We start from the raw sequence: 20,582 nt of genomic DNA on the forward strand, positions 1-20,582 counted from the left end.
AGGTGGCAAAAGGTGAGAGCAACAGAGCCCACTAGTGTACATAGGCACAGAACAATACTAATGCAGAGTTCACAAACAAGACCCAGGAAGGCTCAGAATAGCTTCTAAAAAAGGGGACAGACTAGAAAGAAAAGAGAAGCACAAGAGACCTAATCTCATTGTCAATCAAGGTGGAAGAACACTTTCAAAGTGATAAAACAAATTCTGTGTGTCGGCTACATAGAACGCAATGTATATTGAAGTAATAATTGTGAATGACTGCTCCTCCTGCGGCACTCACCGACAAGAGAGGACTAATGAAAATGTAGGCTGTTTAACCATTCCAACTTCTTGAATGTATCACTTACCGGACGCACCACCGGATTTATAACCGGGCTTACAACTACCCGGTTTTTGGGCGGCTTCCTCTGTGGTGTTGGAAGCGAAGAGGCGAAGGCAGGTGGATCATCAGGAAAAGCCTGAGAGAAGGACTTCTCGCAGACCTTGTACTTGATAATGGAGGTCGCCTTAAACAAAGGAGACATGACTGTAATCACCTGCTCAACAAAGCAGCACATGAAACGAGGGACAAGAACAACAAATATGGCTCCATAAAGACGAAACTAGCTTCAGAGCAAATAAAAGCAGCTAAATGAACATTCCGAAATGAATGGGTTAGCAATCTAATGCTTACTGTAACAATGAGTAACCAAATGCTTGCTTTGCCAAAATGTATCTAAGTTCCAAGTCAGATGGGCACAGTTTCCTTGTTAAAAGAGAGAAACCTCGAAATCCTGAACCGAAACCCACCTACATATTTGAGCAAAGCTAGACAATCTATTCTCAATAAGTATCAAAAAGACGGAACATAGCATACACTTTTAGTGATTTGGCGCATAAAAGTAACCCGTAGTGGACACATTGTCTTCAATGTATAAAAACACTAGGTTTATGTTTTATTCAAATACATTTGTCAAAAGAAAACATTTTAAAAATACTAGTAATACCAGTACTTCATCACACAATTTGTCATGGTAGTCAAACATGAATGAAGTAGTCCTGTCCAAGTGAGGGATCCCATAACATCCTTAACTGGAGAAAAATTCCTTTCTGAGGAAGTTACACTGAATGATACCTTTTCATTTGTGCATACATTGAACCTACACCAATTAATTTCCGGTTGAGTTTCCTTTATCAAAAAAGACAAAGTAGTATTGAATGTATTCAGAATGATTACTCTCCACACTTCAATGGGGCTGAATGGAGTGGAATTAGCTCCACCACATTCTTGTTGAAGAATAACTTGGAATGAAAATTTGGCAATATTGGTACTGGTTCTGTCTGTAAGGGACCAGCTTCGCCACGTTTGGCCTGAAGTGGATCGGTGTTAGTAGTTAAAGAAAACCCCGGCACTCAAACATTTGATTGGGATAGCTGTGGTTGTCTGATGACTACATCCTGGCGAAACCCTAAGTCACAAGGAGTCGAAACATCAGCAAACCTTCCCTCTTGGTTGTTGCGTGTAATTTAACTTCAAGGGATTCCAAATCCACACAGACTTAGAAAAACATTATCAATGCATACAACAATTGGAAATTGTACAGTGTTAGCTATGTTTTGTGTAAAAATAATCACCATTGAAGCACCGCGTCATCTGCACTATGGTCACTTTGTTAATTGTTACACTTGTTTGGAGTCAAAACATTACAACATGCAAAATGTATCAGTCCTATATTTTGTTTTTTTCGCAATTAATTTTGGTCCAATCAATAGGTCTAAGTAACTCTGGGTTCCTTCTAAGACACATAAGGTGCCACTTTAGAATGAGTCCCAAGGGACACTTTTTAGATTGGCATATACAACCTACATCAAGTGAACTTCGGTTAAGTTTTCTTTATCAAAGAAGACGAAGTAGTTTTGAATGTAATCAAACTTACCAAGTAATTATCTTTAAAAAAAAATAAAAATAAAGCACAGTCCTGACATTAAGGTAAATACAGCAATAAGGCCTGCATATTTAACCTTAAAATGTAGTACTTTGTATGTTCCAAAATAGCATGGAGTGGCAGCTGATCTTAATTTTCATAGGTTAGTGGGACCCAGAACTGCCTCACATGTAACAAAAAAACACCTACGGGAAATTCGAATAAAACGCATTGCTACTTTTTGGGGAAGAGACAGTTGTTTAAAACTTCATTGAAAAGTCATACACACGATGGAGAAATAGAATTAAAAGTAATATGCTACTTACCAGTATGCATCTGTTCTTGGCATGTAGAGCTGCAGATCTACACACGATGCATAGATCGCCATCTGGTGTTGGGTCCAGATGTTTGCACTTGTTTTGGTCCTGGAAAGTGTTTGGAAGTGACTAGGTAGGTGACTCCTCCCTAGGATCATAGTGCGCATGGGCATCGGCTCCATCCTCAGATTGTTTTTCGCCAGCAGGGAAATGATGGAGCTTTGTAAGAAACGGGAAGATGCCCTTGTATGCTGTAGCAAATTGGATAATACTGTAACAGATAAAGGGAGCCGGGGAGGCTGGTGGGCGTGTGTAGATCTGCAGCTCTACATGCCAAAAACAGATGCATACTGGTAAGTAGCATATTCCGTTCGAGGCATAGGAGCTGCAGATTACACACTATGCATAGATTGTATAGCAGTCCCATACCTTAGCGGCGGCCACCAGTATCTGTTGCAGTAGTCTGAAATAGGGTTTTGAGTACAGCTTGGCCCACACTGGCTTTGATTACACATCTACACAATAGTGTTTTGTGAACGTATGCGGTGTAGACCATGTAGCTGCTTTGCAGATGTCATCTAATGAATATGCTGCTTACCAGTATGCATCTGTTCTTGGCATGTAGGGCTGCTGACATTCATATCTGTGCATAGATCGCTGCCTAGTGTTGGGTCCGGATGATTGCACATTGTTGTCCTGGAAGAGTCTTCGAAGTATCACAAGATAGGTGGCTCCTCCCCTGGACTACAGTGCGCATGGGCATCCTCTCCATCTTTAGATTGTTTTTCGCCATTGTGGCAGTGATGGAGTAGATACAGTAAGTGATGACCATGCTATACAGTAATTCTGAGTGCTGCAGCCGCTACAGGCGCCGGGGAGGAGGGTGGGCGATATGAATGTCAGCAGCCCTACATGCCAAGAACAGATGCATACTGGTAAGCAGCATATTCAGTTCTAGGCATGTGGGCTGCTGAATTCATATCTGTGCATAGAATACATAGCAGTACCTCCTATTAGCGGCGGCTACCAGTGCCAGCTGCAGCAGTCTGAAAAAGAGTTTTGAGAACAGCCTGTCCTACAGCTGCTTGCTATCTTGAGTGTACATCTACGCAGTAGTGTTTGGTAAATGTATGTATAGTGGACCATGTGGCTGCTCTACCAATTTCGTGTAAAGGGATGTTTCCTAGGAAAGCCATGGATGCCCCTTACTTTCGTGTTGAGTGGGCTCGTGGGGGAACCGTTAATGTGCGTTTAGCTTTGTGATAGCAAATCTGAATGCATTTAACGATCCATCTGGTTATTCCTGCTTTGGAAATGGCGTTGCCTTTGTGTTGTGGAGAGAAGGCAACGAAGAGTTGTTTAGTTTTTCTAAAATCCTTTGTCCTGTCAATATAGTACATGAGAGCCCGCTTTACATCTAGTGTATGGAGCATTCTTTCCGCGACATTTTGCGGATTTTGGAAGAAAACGGGCAGTTCAATAGTTTCATTAATGTGGAACTGTGATATGACTTTGGGCATGAACTTGGGGTTGGTGCGTAGGACAACCCTGTTTGCGTAGACCTGAATGAATGGCTCCTGAATGGTTAGTGCCTGGAGTTCACTAACTCTCCTTAAGGAAGTGATGGCAACCAGGAAAGCCACTTTCCAGGTGAGGAATTGAATCTCACATGAATGGAGAGGTTCAAAGGGCGGACCCATCAGTCTGGTGAGGACCAAGTTGAGGTTCCACACCAGTGCAGGTGGGTGTCTTGGGGGAATTACTCGTTCAAGTCCTTCCAAGAAGGCTTTGATGGCAGGCACTCTGAATAAAGAGAGGTGCTGCCTGTTTTGGAGATAGGCTGCTATTGCTGTTAAATGGATACGTATTGAGGTGTATGCCAGATTGCATCGGTATAGGTGTAAGAGGTAGCAGATTATGTTCTGAATGGATGCGTCTAGCGGGTTAATGTCATTGTTGTTGCAGTAAATGACAAACCTCTTCCATTTAGCTGCATAGCAAGCTCTGGTAGTGGGTCTCCTGGCCTCCTTGATGATCTCCATACAGTCAGGTGGCAGGTTTAGGTAGCCAAACTCTAAGACTTCAGGAGCCAGATTGCCAGGTTCAGCTGTTGCGGATCTGGGTGCTGAATTTCGCCATGGTTCTGCGTTAAAAGTGCGGGCTTGATCCGCAGCCTTTGATGCAGCACCACGGAAAGTTCCAGAAAGGTGGTGTACCATGGCTGGCGCGCCCACTTTGGAGCAACTAGGATGAGTGTCAGTGAGTGCTGTCGCAGTTTGCGTGCCACCAGCGGTATTAATGGCGCTGGGGGAAAAGCGTACGCAAATCTGCCGGACCAGTTCATCCATATCGCATTGCCCTGCGACTGTGGATGTGGGAACCTGGCGGCAAAGCTTTGGCATTTTGCGTTTGTTTGTGGCGAATAGATCTATCTCTGGATGACCCCACTGCTGGAAGTACGGTTGGAGTACTGATGGGTGTAGCTCCCACTCGTGCATCTGGTGGCTGTGTCTGCTGAGCAGATCCGCCATCTGGTTGTCCTTGCCAGGGAGGTGTTCCGCCATGAGGAATATGTTCCTTTGAATGGCCCACTTCCACATGCTCTGAGCCAGATGAGACAACTGTGGAGTGTGTGTCCCTCCCTGCTTCTGTATGTAGTACATGGCAGTCATGTTGTCCGTCCGGATCAACACGACTTTGTTGCACAGGAGTACTTTGAATGCCTTCATGGCTAGGAAGATTGCCATCCGTTCCAGAAGGTTGATGTGCATCTTCTTTTGCTGTGTCGTCCATAGTCCCTGCACTGTGTAATTGAGTACATGAGCTCTCCATCCCTGGAGAGAGGCGTCCGCTGTCAGTACTATTTGTGGAACAGGCTCTTGGAACGGTCGGCCCTTGCAAAGGTTTTGTGGATTCCACCAATGCAGAGAGTTGTATGCCCGACCGCTCACCAACACTAGGTCTTTTAATTGCCCGTGAGCCTGATTCCATTGACGTGCCAAGCACTCCTGAAGCGGGCGCATATGTAGTCTCGCGTTTGGGACTATGAAAATGCAGGAGGCCATCATGCCTATCAACTGCATGAATACTCGCGCAGGAAGGGAGTGCTGAGGTCGGAATTTGGAGATCAGCTGTTACATGCTGTTGATTCTCACTAAAGTTGGCTGAGCTGTGGCAGCCAGAGTGTCGATCGTTGCGCCTAAGTACTGTTGTACGTGCGCTGGTTGGAGACTTGATTTTGGGTAATTGAGTGAGAATCCCAGACCGTGGAGAAGGTGAATGGTGTGGGACATGTGGGCGGCACATTGTTGTGCTGACTTGGCTTGAACTAGCCAGTCGTCCAGATAAGGGAAGACGTGAATGTTTTGTCTTCGCAGATGCGCGGCCACTGTTGCCAGGCACTTGGTAAAGACCCTGGGTGCTGTTGTTACTCCGAAGGGGAGAACTTTGAACTGATAGTGATTCCCTTGAATAGTGAATCTGAGGTATTTCCTGTGTGAAGGGTGTATTGGTATGTGGAAGTATGCATCCTTCAGGTCTAGCGTAGCTAGGAAATCCCCCTGACTGAGTAGCGGGAGAACCTGCTGGAGGGTGAGCATATGGAAACGCTCCGATAGTATATATAGGTTTAGGGGTCGCAGGTCTAGGATAGGTCTGAGCGAGCCGTCCTTTTTTGGGATTAAGAAGTAGAGAGTACACCCCTGTGCCCTGCTGGTCGATGGGCACTACTTCTATAGCCCCTTTTGTGAGCATAGCAAGCACTTCTTGCTGGAGTAAATCTAAGTGTTCGGCTGACATAGGACGGTGCTTTGGTGGTATGTTGGGTGGAGTGGAAGTTAGTTCTAGACAGTACCCATGTTGGATGATGTCCCTGACCCACCTGTCCGTGGTGATATTCTTCCATGCGGACAGGAACTGGTGGAGTCGTCCCCCGACAGGTGTTATGTGGTCGGGGGGTAAGGAGAGGGCGTCACTGCTTGTTTTTCGGAGAGGACCTGGTGTTGCCATAGCCACGTCCCCTGCCTTTGGTGCTGGATCCACGATATCCACCCCTGTTTTTTTCATAGGTGCTTTGTGCGCCACTTTTAGTATACTGCTGTTGTGACCCCTGACCCCTTGTTGTGCCTCTATTTCCAGTGCGACGAAAGGAGCCACTACGAAATTGCTGCGCTTGCAGAGCCCCCATTGATTTCGCAGTGTCAGTGTCTTTCTTTATCTTTTCTAGGGTAGTGTCAACGTCTGGGCCGAATAAGAATTCTGTGTTAACTGGTAAGTTCAGAATATTGTTTTGGATCTCGGGTTTGAAGCCGAAGATTATTAACCAGGCATGACGTCTTAGCATGACGCTTGTGTTTATTGCTCTAGCCGCTGTGTCAGCTGCGTCAAGGGCACATTTTATGGATGCATTAGTGAGGAGTTGTCCTTCTCTAATGAGTAGCTCCGCTGACTCCTTATACTCATCTGGTAGATGTTGGAGCAGTGACTCCAGCGTGTCGTAATGTGACCTGTCATAACGTGCCAGGAGTGCCTGTGTATTAGCAATGCGCAGGATGTTCGCTGCTTGCGCTGCAATGCGTTTGCCCGATGTTTCTAGTACTTTTGACTCCTTGTCTGGGGGAGGAGCATCACCAGTCGTTTGTGAGTGGGCTCTCTTGCGAGCATTGGCAACCACCATGGAGTCTAACGGCAATTGACCCCTAATGTATTTAGGGTCACCGGGTGCAGGCTTGTATTTTTTTTCAATCCTAGGATTTAACACCCGTGCTCTTGTGGTGTCCTTGAAAATGTCTTTAGCAGGTTTGAGAACCCCTTTTAACATGGGCAGGGTTTTGACAGTTCTTTCTGAAGATGCGAAAGTGTCAAGCAGGAAGTCTTCAATGGCGTCAGAATGGAGCTCCACCCCATGATGAGCAGCAGCCCGTTCGATGAGGGCATTAAATGCAGCCGTGTCCTCTGTAGGAGACGTTTTTACGTTATAGAGAGTTGCGCATCTTGAGTATGTGGCGCGACACTTTGGTCTGTGGGATCATCCCACGCCTGATCCGGGTCTTGTAGTTGGTTATCAGGATCTACGTCCCCAGGGTAGATGGTATCCTCCCCGCCATAGTCCTGTATTGCGTCCGATTCGGAAGGGGTAGGAGAAAAGGACTGCAGATCTGAATGGAAGGGTTGGAAGTGTTCTGGTAGCACTGGTTCCTGCTCAGCTGGCAGCTTGCATTTATGAGGAATTTTGTATGGCTCCTTTTCCCTGACTGGCGTTATTTTGCGCTTGTGGAGCATTAACCTGCCAGTGTCGGCGTCGATAAATTGTGGCCCCGAAGAGTCTTGTTCTGTAAGGCCAGAGGTGATGGACTGTGTGTGGAGGACACGTGTCCGAATTTGAAATCGTTTCGGTGCCGATGGCGGTGGCAGCCCAAACGTGATGTTGGTGGGCTCCGAGTGCACTCTACAAGGGGAGGCTGTGTCGGGACCCGAGATAGAGTGGAGGGTTGCCCGGTCACGGATGCGTTGTAAAGATGCAGAGACCTGCTGCACAGCGAACGCAGATGGTGGTTTGATGGGCACCTTGGTAGTAGACGTCGAGGCCAGCCCCGACTTCTTTTTCGGAAGGGGGTCACTGGTATGAAGGGATGTATCGACAGTCGACGTAGTCGAGGACTTAGTCGGCATCGGTGCTCTAGGCGTCGACGTAGCCGGGGCGGCCATTTTGACTGCGGAGGTTACGGCCTTCGATCTCGGCGCCGAAGGTCTCGGTGCCTTGTGGTGCCCGAGGGCATGCTTTTTCCGTGTATCGACCGCATCCGCTGCGGTGAGCTCGGCGCCGAAGTCTCTTTGTACGCGGTCGGAGCCGACTACTTTCTTCGGCGTCGGGGCAGTGGATGGTTTCGACGCCTTCGATCCGACCACCACCAGTTTAACTTTCGTTTTTGAAGGGACTGGAGCGATGGATGGTTTTGGGTCTAATAACCCGGTCGTCTTCGGTAATAGTGGCTCTTGCAGAGTGTTCGAGGCCGGACCGGAAGGTGGGGCCGAGGAACCATGTATTTGATCTTGGGTAAGGCCCGAAGGCGATCCCTCGACCGGAGCCTGATGACGACGTACAGTTTCGGCCTCCGTTGCGACGGGTTGGCCTAGCTCTTCGGGAGAGCTGTCTTCTTCGGCCCCGTAGGCCTCGTCGTCTCCTACCTCATCGACGGTTTCTTCACGTCGAAAGATCACCTCATCGTCGTCGTCCGATCGGGAATCATGTTCTGAAGCGGGGCTAGAGACTACTTCTTCCACGCTCTCGGCGTCCTCGTCCTCGGTGCGGAATATGTTGGTGGGAGCAGGCGCTGCTTGCTGTGCGAGCCTCGCTGCCCGTCGATTCCGCAGAGTCTTCTTAGATCAGAACCGTGCACAGGCCATGCATTTCGATTCGTCGTGATCCGGTGAGAGACATTTATTACAGACTGGGTGGACGTCGATTTGAGGGTACTTCGCGTGGCATAACGGACACCTCTTGAATGGAGTCCTCGATTCCATCGTCGATCGCGCTTCGAAGTTTGGACCAAACTGGTCTGAAAGTTGGAAGAGGGTGTGGAGTACTAAAGCTAGTAGTCGACACCGAACGGTAACTGTACCGACGAAAACTAAAGGCCTTTTGGCCTAAAACTAAGTATTCCTAAGTTGAGCTAAGATAGTTACATCCGAACCCAATGGCGGAAAAAAACAATCTAAGGATGGAGAGGATGCCCATGCGCACTGTAGTCCAGGGGAGGAGCCACCTATCTCGTGATACTTCGAAGACTCTTCCAGGACAACAATGTGGAATCATCCGGACCCAACACTAGGCTGCGATCTAGGCACAGATATGAATTCAGCAGCCCACATGCCTCGAACTGGAATGTTCCCTGAAAATGCCATAGAAGCCAATATTTTTCTTGTAGAGTGGGCTCTAGGAGGAAAAGTTAAAGTACGTTTTGCTTTGTGGTAGCAAATTTGTACGCATTTAACAATCCATCTGGCTATCCCGGACTTGGATATGAGACTGCCTTTGTGTGGTGGTGAGAAAGAAACGAAAAGTTGTTTAGTTTTTCGAAAAGGTTGTGTTCTTCCAATGTAATAGAGCAATGCTCTTAACATCTAAAGTATGAAGCTCTTTCTGCGACTGTGGTTGCGAGAAGAATGCGGGCAACTCCACAGATTAAGGTGGAAGGGAGAAATGACTTTAGGGAGGAATTTAGGATTAGTTCAGAGAACCACCTTATTGTGATGGATTTGTAAGAATGGTTCCTGAATAGTTAGGGCGTGTAGCTCACTACCTCTTCTTAGAGAAGTTATGGCCACTAGGAAAGCAACCTTCCATTTCAAGAATTGTAGCTCACATTTATGTGGAGGTTCAAAGGGAGGTCCCATTAGTCTTGTGAGAACGACATTTAAATTCCACACAGGTGAGGGTGGCACTCTGGGAGGGATTATCCTTTTGAGTCCTTCCATAAAGGCTTTGATGGCAGGTACTTTGAATAGTGATAAATGTCGTCTATTTTGTAGATCTGCTGCTATGGCAGCAAGGTGTAGCCTAATAGACGCATAGGCTAAGTTGCACCTTTGTAGGTGTAGTAGGTAGCTTATGATGTGTTGTATAGACACATCTAGGAGATTGATGCTATTGTCATGACAATATATCACAAATCGTTGCCACTTGGCTGCGTAGCAGGCTCTAGTGGTAGGGCGCCTAGCTTCCTTAATGACGTTCATACAGTCAGGAGGTTAAGATAACCGAATTATAAGATTTCAAGAGCCAGATCGCAAGGTTGAGCTGAGCTGGGTCCGGGTGTCTGATCTCTCCACGGTTCTGGGTCAAGAGGCGTGGTGAGAGGTGTAATGTTTGGTGCGGAACCGCTGACAGTTCCAGCAATGTGGTGTACCACGGTTGTCTGACCCAAGTTGGAGCAACTAGAATGAGAATCAGTGAGTGTTGCCGTAGTTTGCGCACCACCAGTGGTATGAGTGGGAGAGGCAGAAAGGCGTACGCAAATCTGCCTGACCAGTTCATCCATATCACATTGCCTTTGGACAATGGGTGTGGGTATCTGGCGGCGAAGCTTGGGCATTTGCCGTTTGTGGGTGGCGAAGGTCCATCTGTGGTTGCCACCACATTTGAAAGTATGGTTGAAGAACTTGTGGACGGAGTTCCCACTCGTGGATCTGTTGTGTTTGACGACTTAACATCAGCTATGGTGTTTCGGACTCCTGGGACATGTTGGGCTAGGAGAAATATGTTCTGAGGTATAGCCCACCTCCATATGTTCTGTGCTAGCTGGGAGAGCTGCAGAGAGTGTTTCCCACTTTGTTTTTGGATGTAGTACATGGCTGTCATGTCTGTGCGGACTAGGACAGTCTTGCCTGATATTTGTTTCTGAAATGCTTTAAAGGCTAGGAATATGGCCAGTAATTCCAGGTGATTGATGTGGAATGACTTGTTGAGGTGTCCACATGCCTTGCATGGTGTGATGTAATAGGTGAGCTCCCCAGCCGGAGAGCGATGTGTCCGCTGTCATGACAATCTGAGGAACTGGCTCTAGGAACGGTCGCCCTTTGGAAAGGTTTTTGGTGTTCCACCACTACAGAGAGCGATAAGTGCGACCGTCTACCAACACCAGATCTGTTAGCTGACCTTGATCCTGGTTCCATTGGCGTGCTAAGCACTCTTGTATGGGACGCATCTGGAGTCTTGCGTGAGGTACTATGAATATGCAAGAGACTATCATCCCTATGAGCTGCATAAACACTCGAGCTGGAAGAGAGTGATGCGGCTGAAATTTGGGTAGGAGAGCGAGAATGCTTGCTATCCTGGCTGGACTGGGATAGGCTAGCGCTTTTGAGTCTATTGTGGCGCCCAGGAACTGTTGTGTGTGAGAGGGTTGCAGATGAGACTTGGTGGGGTTTATTGTGAACCCCATGTCGTGGAGTAATTGGATAGTCGCGTGAGTGTGATGAACACACTGGGTGTACGAGCTGGCTTTTATGAGCCAGTCGTCGAGGTATGGGAAGACGTGAATGTGTTGTCTTCTTAGATGGGCTGCGACTACTGCTAGGCACTTTGTGAATACCCGTGGTGCTGTTGTGACTCCGAAAGGGAGTACTTTGAATTGATAGTGCTGCCCGTCCACTACAAACCGGAGATATTTTCTGTGAGAAACGTGCATTGGAATATGGAAATAGGCGTCCTTGAGATCTAAGGTAGCCAGGAAGTCGCCCTGTGAAAGTAGAGGGAGGACTTGCTGAAGTGTGACCATGTGGAAGTGGTCTGATTGTATGTATAGGTTTAGTGCCCTGAGGTCTAGAATAGGTCTCAGAGAGCCATCCGTCTTTGGTATGAGAAAATACAGGGAGTAAACTCACGTGTTTTGTTGGTGCAGGGGAACTAGTTCTATTGCACTTTTTTGTAGTAAGGAAATTACCTCTTGTTTCAGGAGTGACAAATGTTCTACTGACTTTGGACGCTGTTTGGGTGGAATGTTGGGGGGGGGGGGGGGTTAGACGCAAGTTCGAGACAGTAACCGGATTGCACTATTTGTTGCACCCACCAGTCTGTGGTGATGTTGGTCCAGAAAGGAAGGAACTGCTGTAGTCTTTCCGCGACAGGAGTGGAATGGTCCGGGTGAAGCGGAGGGAAGTCAGTGGGCAGGGGTGGAGGCAGAGCAGGTGTTGCCTCCGCCCTTGTTATTGTTGCCTCTGTATCCTCCTATCTGATAACCTCTGGTGAAGGTGGTTTGGGTGGGAGCCTTGTAAGAGGTGGATGGGGTATCAGAGTATCCCCTGGAGTTGCCCTTGTAGGATGAGCGACGAAAAGAACGTCTGGGAGCTTGCGATTGCAAGGCTCCCATTGATTTGGCTGTGTCTGTGTCTTTTTTCATCCTCAAGGGATGCATCAACATTAGGGCCAAAAAGGTGTTGGTCGAATGGTTGGTTAAGGATAGAGCTTTGCACCTCAGGTTTAAACCCGGAAATGTGCAGCCACGTGTGCCTGCGAAGGACGCTCGTGTTTACTGCTCTGGATGCCGTATCTGCCACAAGAGCGCACCGGATAGAGGTGTTGGTGATAGTTGTACCCTCTTGTATTAGGTCGTTGGCTTTAAGTTTGTATTTGTTGGGGAGGTGTTGGAGTAGGGACGCCAACTCATCATAGTGAGCCCTATTGTATCTGGCTAACAGGGCTTGAGTATTTGCGATGCGCCAAATATTAGCCGCCTCCGACGCTGTTCTTTTGCCAGAGGCGTCCAGGAGTTTAGACTCCTTGTCGGGCGGAGCTGCATCACCTGATGCCTGCGAATTAACCCTTTTCCTAGCATTTGAGACCACCATGGAGTCTAATGGAACAGGGCCCTTAATGTAAGCTGGGTCTGTAGGGGCAGCTTTGTATTTTTTCTCAATTCTAGGATTGACAATTCTAGCCCTGACAGGGTCCTTAAATACTTCTGTAGCGTGTTTAATCACCCCTTTGAGCATGGGTAAAGTGGACGTGGACCTTTGGGTGGTGTCGAAAGTGTCCATTAAAAAATCCTCTTCGACCGGTTCTGTGTGTAGGTCGACCCTGTGGTACTGGGCAGCTCTGTGTATTAGCAGATTAAAACCCATGGTATCTTCTGGTGGGGAAGGCCTAGAGGGATAGGTGTCCTCTTGCAGGACATTAGGGACATCAGGCTTATTATAGTCATCCCAGGGGTCAGGGGAACCTGGGGAACTGGGGCAATCTAGTGGTATGTTGTCACCGTCCCCTGTGTCATCATGTGTCGTCATCATCTACCGGTGTAGGGGATGGTGTAGGAGAACGAGGCTGGTGAGGTGGAGGACGAGGTGGAGAAGTGGCTATATCCCTCTTTTTAGGTGGTGGGGCTGGTGCCGGCATGTCCAGTGGTCTTTTTCTGGAACTCAGAGTCAATTAACCAGTTTTAGGGTCTTTAGTTAAGAGTTTTGTCGAAAAAGTTCTGCTGAAGATGGTTGCGTGTTCGGTGTCGACATCGAGGGCTTTTCGGTGCCGGCTGTGGAGTGGTTTTGGCCTTCGAGCCGTGTGGTTTACCAGTCTGTGTGCTTCTTCGGTGTTGATGCTTTTTTCGGCTCCGAAGAGTGTGAGTCCGAACTTTGAGAGTGGCTTCTTCATCGGCTCAGAGTGTTTATTCGGTGCAAGGGAGTCACTGCTTGGTGTTATCGGTGCCGAGGGCTTCGGGGTGGAAGTAGCAGTCGGCCCAGAGGATGGGTGCGGCTTCTTTTTCTGTGCCGATGATTGGGTTTTGGCGCCGGTGGCAGGCAGACTCGAGCCCGAGTCGCAGGAAGGCTTGGTAGGCTTCTTTGCCGGGCCCAAGGGCGGGGCATGGGAAGCAGTGTGTCGTGTGCACCTGAGCCCGAAGGTGAAGGTGTGACCTAAGCCTTTGTTGTTGTAGGTCGGGGTCGACGTCTACTTACGACCCGTTGAGCTGGAGTCACTTCTTCAACGTCCGAGTGTGAGAAAGTGCCATCTTTCTTGCATGGTATGCCCCCACTTTTTGCTAAATTGCTGAATGTACTTCGATTGAGTGTACCCTGGGTTCCTGCCAATCAGGTGCCCAGGGCCTATGTTCTTTCCTTAAACCACACAAACTCCAAATTGGCAAACCCTAGCCACATGTCAGCCCCTAGTAAATGGTACCCTAGGTACCCAGGGCCTTGTGACCAGGGAAGGCCTCTAAGGGCTGCAGCACTCATTGTGCCACCCTCAGAGGCCCTGTACCCTTACACACACACACTGCCCTTGCAGGCTGAGTGTCTGGGTGCAGGACAAAACAAAGAGTCGACATGGCACACATCACTGTGTACCATGCCCATCACCTACACTGCCAAGGCATATGTCAGCCACCCCTCTAGCTGGGTGCATTACGCCTATGGTGTGGGCACAGGAGCAGGAGCCCTGTGCCCCTACAGTACCCGGGTCCCTTCCTGGGCACTGTAAGTGCAGTGCTGTCATTTAAGAATACATGGTGCTGAGAGCTTGTCAAACACGAGCTCCACAGCACCATATTGGCAACACTGAAGCCTGGGAAGTTTGGTATCAAACTTCTCAGCACATTGAACCCACACTGATGCCAGTGTAGGATTTAATGTACTAAGCACCCCAGAGGGCATCTTAGAAGATGCCCCCTTACAGCTAACTTGCAATCCACGTCTGCTCTGAGGCTGCCCAGGCTGCCACACAGCAGACACGTTGCTGGACCCCTGGGTGGGAGAGCCCCTGCTCTCCCGGGCCTGCAACAATGCACATCCTGGGTGAGGTGAGAAATCTCCTCCCCCAGGATGAGCAAAGGGAAGCTTCAAAGGCATGCCGCCAGTTGGAGTTTCCCCAGGCCACTGCAACCCCCCACTCTGGCGGGAAGCTTGGCCGGAAACCCCATACAAGGACAGGGGATGTGCCAGCCTGCCCACCCCACCCCTCAGGTGGGGGAGGCGAGGTGAAGCACATCTCCGGGCTCTCGCCATCTTGAAGATGGGAGGCCCTACCCTATCAGGATTAGGCTACTGCCCCCCTCCCACAGGAGAGAGGCAGGATAGGGGGTGTACCCACCCCAGGACAAGGACCCATTGGTCCCTGGCCTTCACCTACCTGTAACGCCCCTAAATCTAGTATTTAGGGGCCCCCTGAACCTTCCTTCCTCAGATTCCAGACAGAAAAACGACAAGAAGAGCAAGAAGAACAAAGACCTGCCCTGCAGCTGCTAAAAAGAGAAGAAGACACCAACTGCTTTGGCCCCAGCCCTACCGGCCTGTCGACTCTCGAACCTGCACCAGCGCGGCATCCCACGTGGCCAGCAACCTCACCAACCCCGGAGGACCTGGCTACCTTTTAGCTCTAAGCCCCTGGGACTCCCACGAGTAGAGGCTCTACTCAAGAAACCTACTTGCTATCCCTGGCACCAGCCCGGGACCGCGGACCCAACACACTCTGCACCAGCCAAGCCTGGCCAGTGCCGGAGTGGACAAAGACCCAGAGGACGACCCCACGGCGACTGTGACCCAGAGTCCGGCACCCAAGGACCCCCCTCGACATCCCGGAAGAAGCCTGCAGCCTCAGAACCAAGTGCCACCCCAGCCGCGATCAACCAGAGGGTAAGATTCCCGACGTCAAAAGGCCACCCGGCACCCTGCGACCCCCTGTGCCCAATCCCGGGGTACCCACCTAACCTACAACTACCCAACTTACCTCTCGAAGTGGTGGTGGCACCTGAAACATCCTCGTCCCCGAGCCTGCAGCCTCTTTCCAAACCGGAACATTCCCATTGATTTCCATTGAGCGCCCTAAGGCTCAAAAGCACCCTGCACCCAGCCGCCCGAGTGGCCCTGGCAGTGCCCTCTCTACACTAACCTACTTCCCCACTTGCCCTGAGTAAGTGACCAGGAGCCCAGCTCCCACAGCCGCGTGGCTTGCCAGACAGCAGCCACCAACCAAGGCCCCCCTATCCCTCATAGGATAACATTGGGCCCAACTCTCTCTGCACCCGGCCGTCCTGAAACCGCTGAGGGTGAACCAACTGTACCTACCTGACACTGGGGGACCCCTGAGTCCATGCCCGGAATTTCAACACTACCAGTCGAGTACCTACCCTTAAACCGCTAACTTCATTTTCCTCATAGGGTAACATTGACTGGCTTTTTCTTCAAAAATCTTCTAAGTGTGAACTTTTCAAAACTGCAAAAATTCACCAAAAATCAGCCAAGTGACAAAAACGAATTTACTCACCTGCTCCTAGGTGAGCTCCCAGTGCTGGATCTTGGTGCCCAGCCCTGACTCTGAAAAGTGTTCACAACTATACTTACTTATAACTCATTTTTCTCCCATAGGAAACCATTGTCTGCTTTTCTGTGAAATTTCTTCTAAGTGTCTACTTTTGCAAATTTGAAATATTCTTTTAAAATCGTACCATTTCTGCAAACAAAATTACTTACCTGCTTTTGATAAGGACCCCAGTCCTGGGTCTAGGCACCCAGTCCTGGATTACTAAAGTAACGATAAAGTACTCTACCTGCAATTTGAATTTCTTGCCATAGAGATCCATTGAATGTTTTCTGTGAAATATTTTCTAAGTGCTAACTTTTGAAATAGCTAAGGAATATGCTACTTACCAGTATGCATCTGTTCTTGGCATGTAGAGCTGCAGAGTTGTACACTTAGCATAGGTCGCCATCTGGTGTTGGGCCCGGATGTTTGCAGTTTGTTTTTCTTCTTGGACCGTCTTTGGAAGTCACGAGTTTGGTGACTCCTCCTTCGGTCCGTACTGCGCATGGGCTTCGGCTCCATCCTCAGATTGTTTTTCGCCAACAGGGAAATGATGGAGCGTAGTAATAACAGTGAGAAACCCATGTGTGTTGTATCTAAATAAGATGGACTGGAACGGATACAGGTAGCCGGGGAGGCGGGTGGGCGTGTACAACTCTGCAGCTCTACATGCCAAGAACAGATGCATACTGGTAAGTAGCATATTCCGTTCGAGGCATATGAGCTGCAGATTGTACACTTAGCATAGATTATATAGCAGTACCCAACCTTAGCGGCGACCACCGGTATCCGTTGCAGCTGTTTGAAAGAGTGTTTTTAGTACAGCCTGGCCCACCCTAGCTTGCTGCTGGGAATGCACATCTACACAGTAGTGTTTTGTGAATGTGTGCGGTGTAGACCATGTGGCTGCCTTGCATATGTCATCTAAGGGTATATTCCCTAGAAAAGCCATAGAAGCCCCTAACTTTCTTGTAGAGTGGGCTTTAGGGGGAACAGATAATGTTCTCTTTGCCTTCTGATAGCAAATTTGTATGCATTTTACAATCCACCTAGCTATCCCTGATTTTGAGATGGGGTTGCCTTTATGTGGTGGAGAAAAGGAAACGAACAACTGTTTGGTCTTCCTGAAGGGTTGCGTTCTTTGTATGTAATATAGCAACGCTCTTTTCACATCTAGTGTGTGTAAGGCCCTTTCCGCAACAGATTGGGGTTGCGAAAAGAAGACAGGTAATTCCACTGATTGATTGAGGTGGAAGGGGGTAATGACTTTGGGCAGGAACTTCGGATTAGTTCGAAGTATGACCTTGCTGTGATGCATTTGTATGTAAGGTTCCTGTATGGTGAACGCTTGTATTTCACCAACCCTTCTAAGGGAAGTGATAGCTACAAGGAAAGCTGTTTTCCAGGTGAGAAATTGTAGCTCACATTTGTGCATTGGTTCGAAGGGCGGACCCATTAGTCGTGTAAGGACCAAATTTAGATTCCATACAGGGGAGGGTGGTGCCCTGGGAGGAATTACTCGTTTGAGGCCTTCCATGAAGGCTTTAATAGCGGGCACTCTGAAGAGTGACAAATGCTGTCTGTTTTGTAGATAGGCAGCGATCGCTGCTAGGTGTAGGCGTATGGATGAATACGCGAGGTTACACCTGTGAAGATGGAGCAGATAGCATATGATGTGTTGTATGGATGCATCTAGAGGGTTGATTGTATTGTTACGGCAGTACATTACAAATCTTTTCCACTTTGCGGCATAGCAAGCTCTAGTGGTAGGACGTCTGGCTTCCATGATGATGTTCATGCAATCAGGGGGAAGGTTAAGGTACCCGAATTCTAAGATTTCAGGAGCCAGATCGCCAGGTTGAGCTGAGCTGGGTCCGGGTGCCTGATTTCTCCATGGTTCTGGGTTAGGAGGCATGGGGAAAGGTGCAGTTTTTGATGTGGTACCACTGATAGTTGTAGTAGCGTGGTGTACCACGGCTGTCTGGCCCACGTCGGAGCTACCAGAATGAGTGTGAGGGAGTGCTGTTGTAGTTTCCTGACCACTAATGGAATTAGTGGGAGAGGTGGAAAGGCGTATGCAAATCTGCCTGACCAGTTCATCCATATCGCATTGCCCTTGGACAATGGGTGTGGGTATCTGGCGGCGAAGCTTGGGCATTTTTTGTTTTCGTGGGTGGCGAAGAGGTCTATTTGAGGATGCCCCCACTGTCGGAAGAATGGGTGAAGAACTTGTGGATGCAGTTCCCATTCGTGTAGTTGTTGAGTCTGTCTGCTGAGCAGATCTGCTATGGTGTTTTGTACGCCTGGAACATGTTGTGCCAGGAGAAAAATGTTTTGGGGAATTGCCCATCTCCATATGCTCTGGGCTAAGCGGGAGAGCTGGGGAGAGTGTGTCCCCCCCTGTTTCTGTATATAATACATCGCAGTCATGTTGTCTGTGCGAATGAGGACTGCTTTGCCTGAAATCTGCTTTTGGAAAGATTTTAGGGCTAGAAAGATCGCCAAAAGCTCCAGATGGTTGATGTGGAGCGTTTTTTGCTGTGGCGTCCATAGACCTTGCATTGTGAGGTGTAAGAGGTGCGCTCCCCAGCCGGAGAGCGATGCGTCCGCTGTTAGAGTCACTTGGGGAACCGGGTCCAGGAACGGCCGTCCCTTGGAAAGGTTTGTGGTGTTCCACCACTGCAGAGAGTGATGTGTGCGGCCGTCCACCAACACCAGATCCGTCAGCTGACCCTGGGCCTGGTTCCACTGTTGTGCTAGGCACTCCTGAAGTGGACGCATGTGGAGTCTTGCATGGGGCACTATGAAGATGCAAGACGCCATCATCCCTATGAGCTTCATAAACACTCTTGCTGGTAGAGAGTGTTGAGGAAGGAATATTTTGCGTAAGGCTAGAATGCTTGTGATTCTGGCTGAGTTTGGATAGGCAATACCTTTTGAGGTGTCTATGGTGGCCCCGAGATATTGCTTTGTGTGAGATGGTATGAGGTGGGACTTTTGGTAGTTCACCGTGAAGCCTAGCTGATGAAGCAGTTGGATGGTGCTGTTTGTATGTTGCACGCATTGGTGGTAGGACGCGGCTTTTATGAGCCAGTCGTCTAAGTAAGGGAAGACGTGAACATGTTGACGTCTGAGGTGTGCTGCTACTACTGCTAGGCATTTGGTAAACACCCGTGGTGCAGTGGTGACCCCGAAGGGGAGAACCTTGAATTGGTAATGTTGCCCGTCCACCACGAACCTGAGGTATTTTCTGTGAGAGGGGTGTATTGGAATGTGAAAGTACGCGTCTTTCAGATCCAGTGTTGTGAGAAAGTCTCCCTGGCAGAGGAGTGGGAGGACTTGTTGTAAGGTGACCATGTGAAAGTGGTCTGAATGTATGTAGGCATTTAGAGGCCGGAGATCCAGAATGGGTCTGAGGGTCTCGTCTTTCTTTGGGATTAAGAAATATAGGGAGTAGACCCCTAGATTTCGTTGATTGTCGGGTACCTGCTCTATGGCGTGTTTCTGGAGGAGCGAGAGTACCTCTTGTTTGAGCAGTGTGGAATGCTCTTGGGACATTGGACGGTGCCTTGGTGGGATATTGGGTGGGGTAGATGTTAGCTCGAGGCAGTACCCTGACCGAATGATTTGGGTCACCCATTTGTCCGATGTTATGGACTCCCATACGTGGATAAAATCTTGTAGTCTGCCCCCGACCGGAGTGGAATGGTCTGGGGGGAGCGAAGGGGAGTCATTGTGCGGGTGGGGTGGCAGAACGGGTATTGTTGGTTTTGCCCCTGCCCTTATTGTTGTTGCCTCTGTAACCACCTCTTTGGTTGCCCTTTGAAAAGGTATTTTGAGGAGGGGATTTGTAGGAGGTAGAGGCATTATCGGTGGAGGAGCCTCTACCTGTGCCACGAAAGGACGAGCGTCGAAAGGAACGCTTAGAGGCTTGGGTCTGGAGCGCTCCCATAGACTTCGCTGTGTCTGTATCTTTCTTCATTTTTTCGAGCGCTTCGTCTACCTTTGGGCCAAAGAGTGTTTGCTGGTCAAAGGTGTGATTAAGTATTGATGTCTGGACCTCAGGCTTGAACCCTGATATCCTGAGCCAGGCATGGCGTCGAAGCAGGACACTGGTGTTTATGGCTCTAGAAGCAGTGTCTGCTGCATCGAGGGCACACTTAATGGAGGTGTTTGTGATTAGTTTGCCCTCCTGTATCAGGTCATGAGCTTGGCGTTTGTATTTCTCTGGAAGGTGCTGCATAAGAGCCTCTAATTCATCATAGTGTGCTCTATCATATCGCGCAAGCAGTGCTTGTGTATTTGCAATGCGCCACATGTTTGCAGCCTGGTAGGCGGTGCGTTTACCAGACGCGTCCAGAAGTTTAGATTCCTTGTCTGGTGGTGGGGCATCTCCTGAGGATTGGGAGTTAGCCCTCTTTCTAGCTGTGGAGACAACTAGGGAATCTAGAGGAGCAGGGCCCTTGATGTATGCAGGGTCTGTGGGTGCCGCCTTGTACTTCTTCTCTATTCTAGGGTTTAGTACTCTGGCTCTGACAGGGTCTTTGAATACCTCTGTAGCGTGCTTGGTGACAC

The 20,582-nt window shown here is 49.0% G+C and overlaps 1 protein-coding gene across 1 annotated transcript in view; it reads right to left on the reverse strand.

Moving 5' to 3' along the window:
- BAZ1A (bromodomain adjacent to zinc finger domain 1A) overlaps window positions 1-20,582 on the reverse strand; it is a 758,495-nt gene that overhangs the window by 553,976 nt on the left and 183,937 nt on the right. The window contains exon 6 of the mRNA XM_085627428.1: window positions 348-506. Coding sequence (XP_085483554.1) covers window positions 348-506 — 159 coding nt within the window. The remainder of the gene's footprint in view (window positions 1-347; window positions 507-20,582) is intronic.

This window comes from Triturus cristatus, chromosome 9, assembly GCF_964204655.1.
Source record: "Triturus cristatus chromosome 9, aTriCri1.1, whole genome shotgun sequence".
Classification (NCBI taxonomy): Eukaryota; Metazoa; Chordata; class Amphibia; order Caudata; family Salamandridae; genus Triturus; species Triturus cristatus.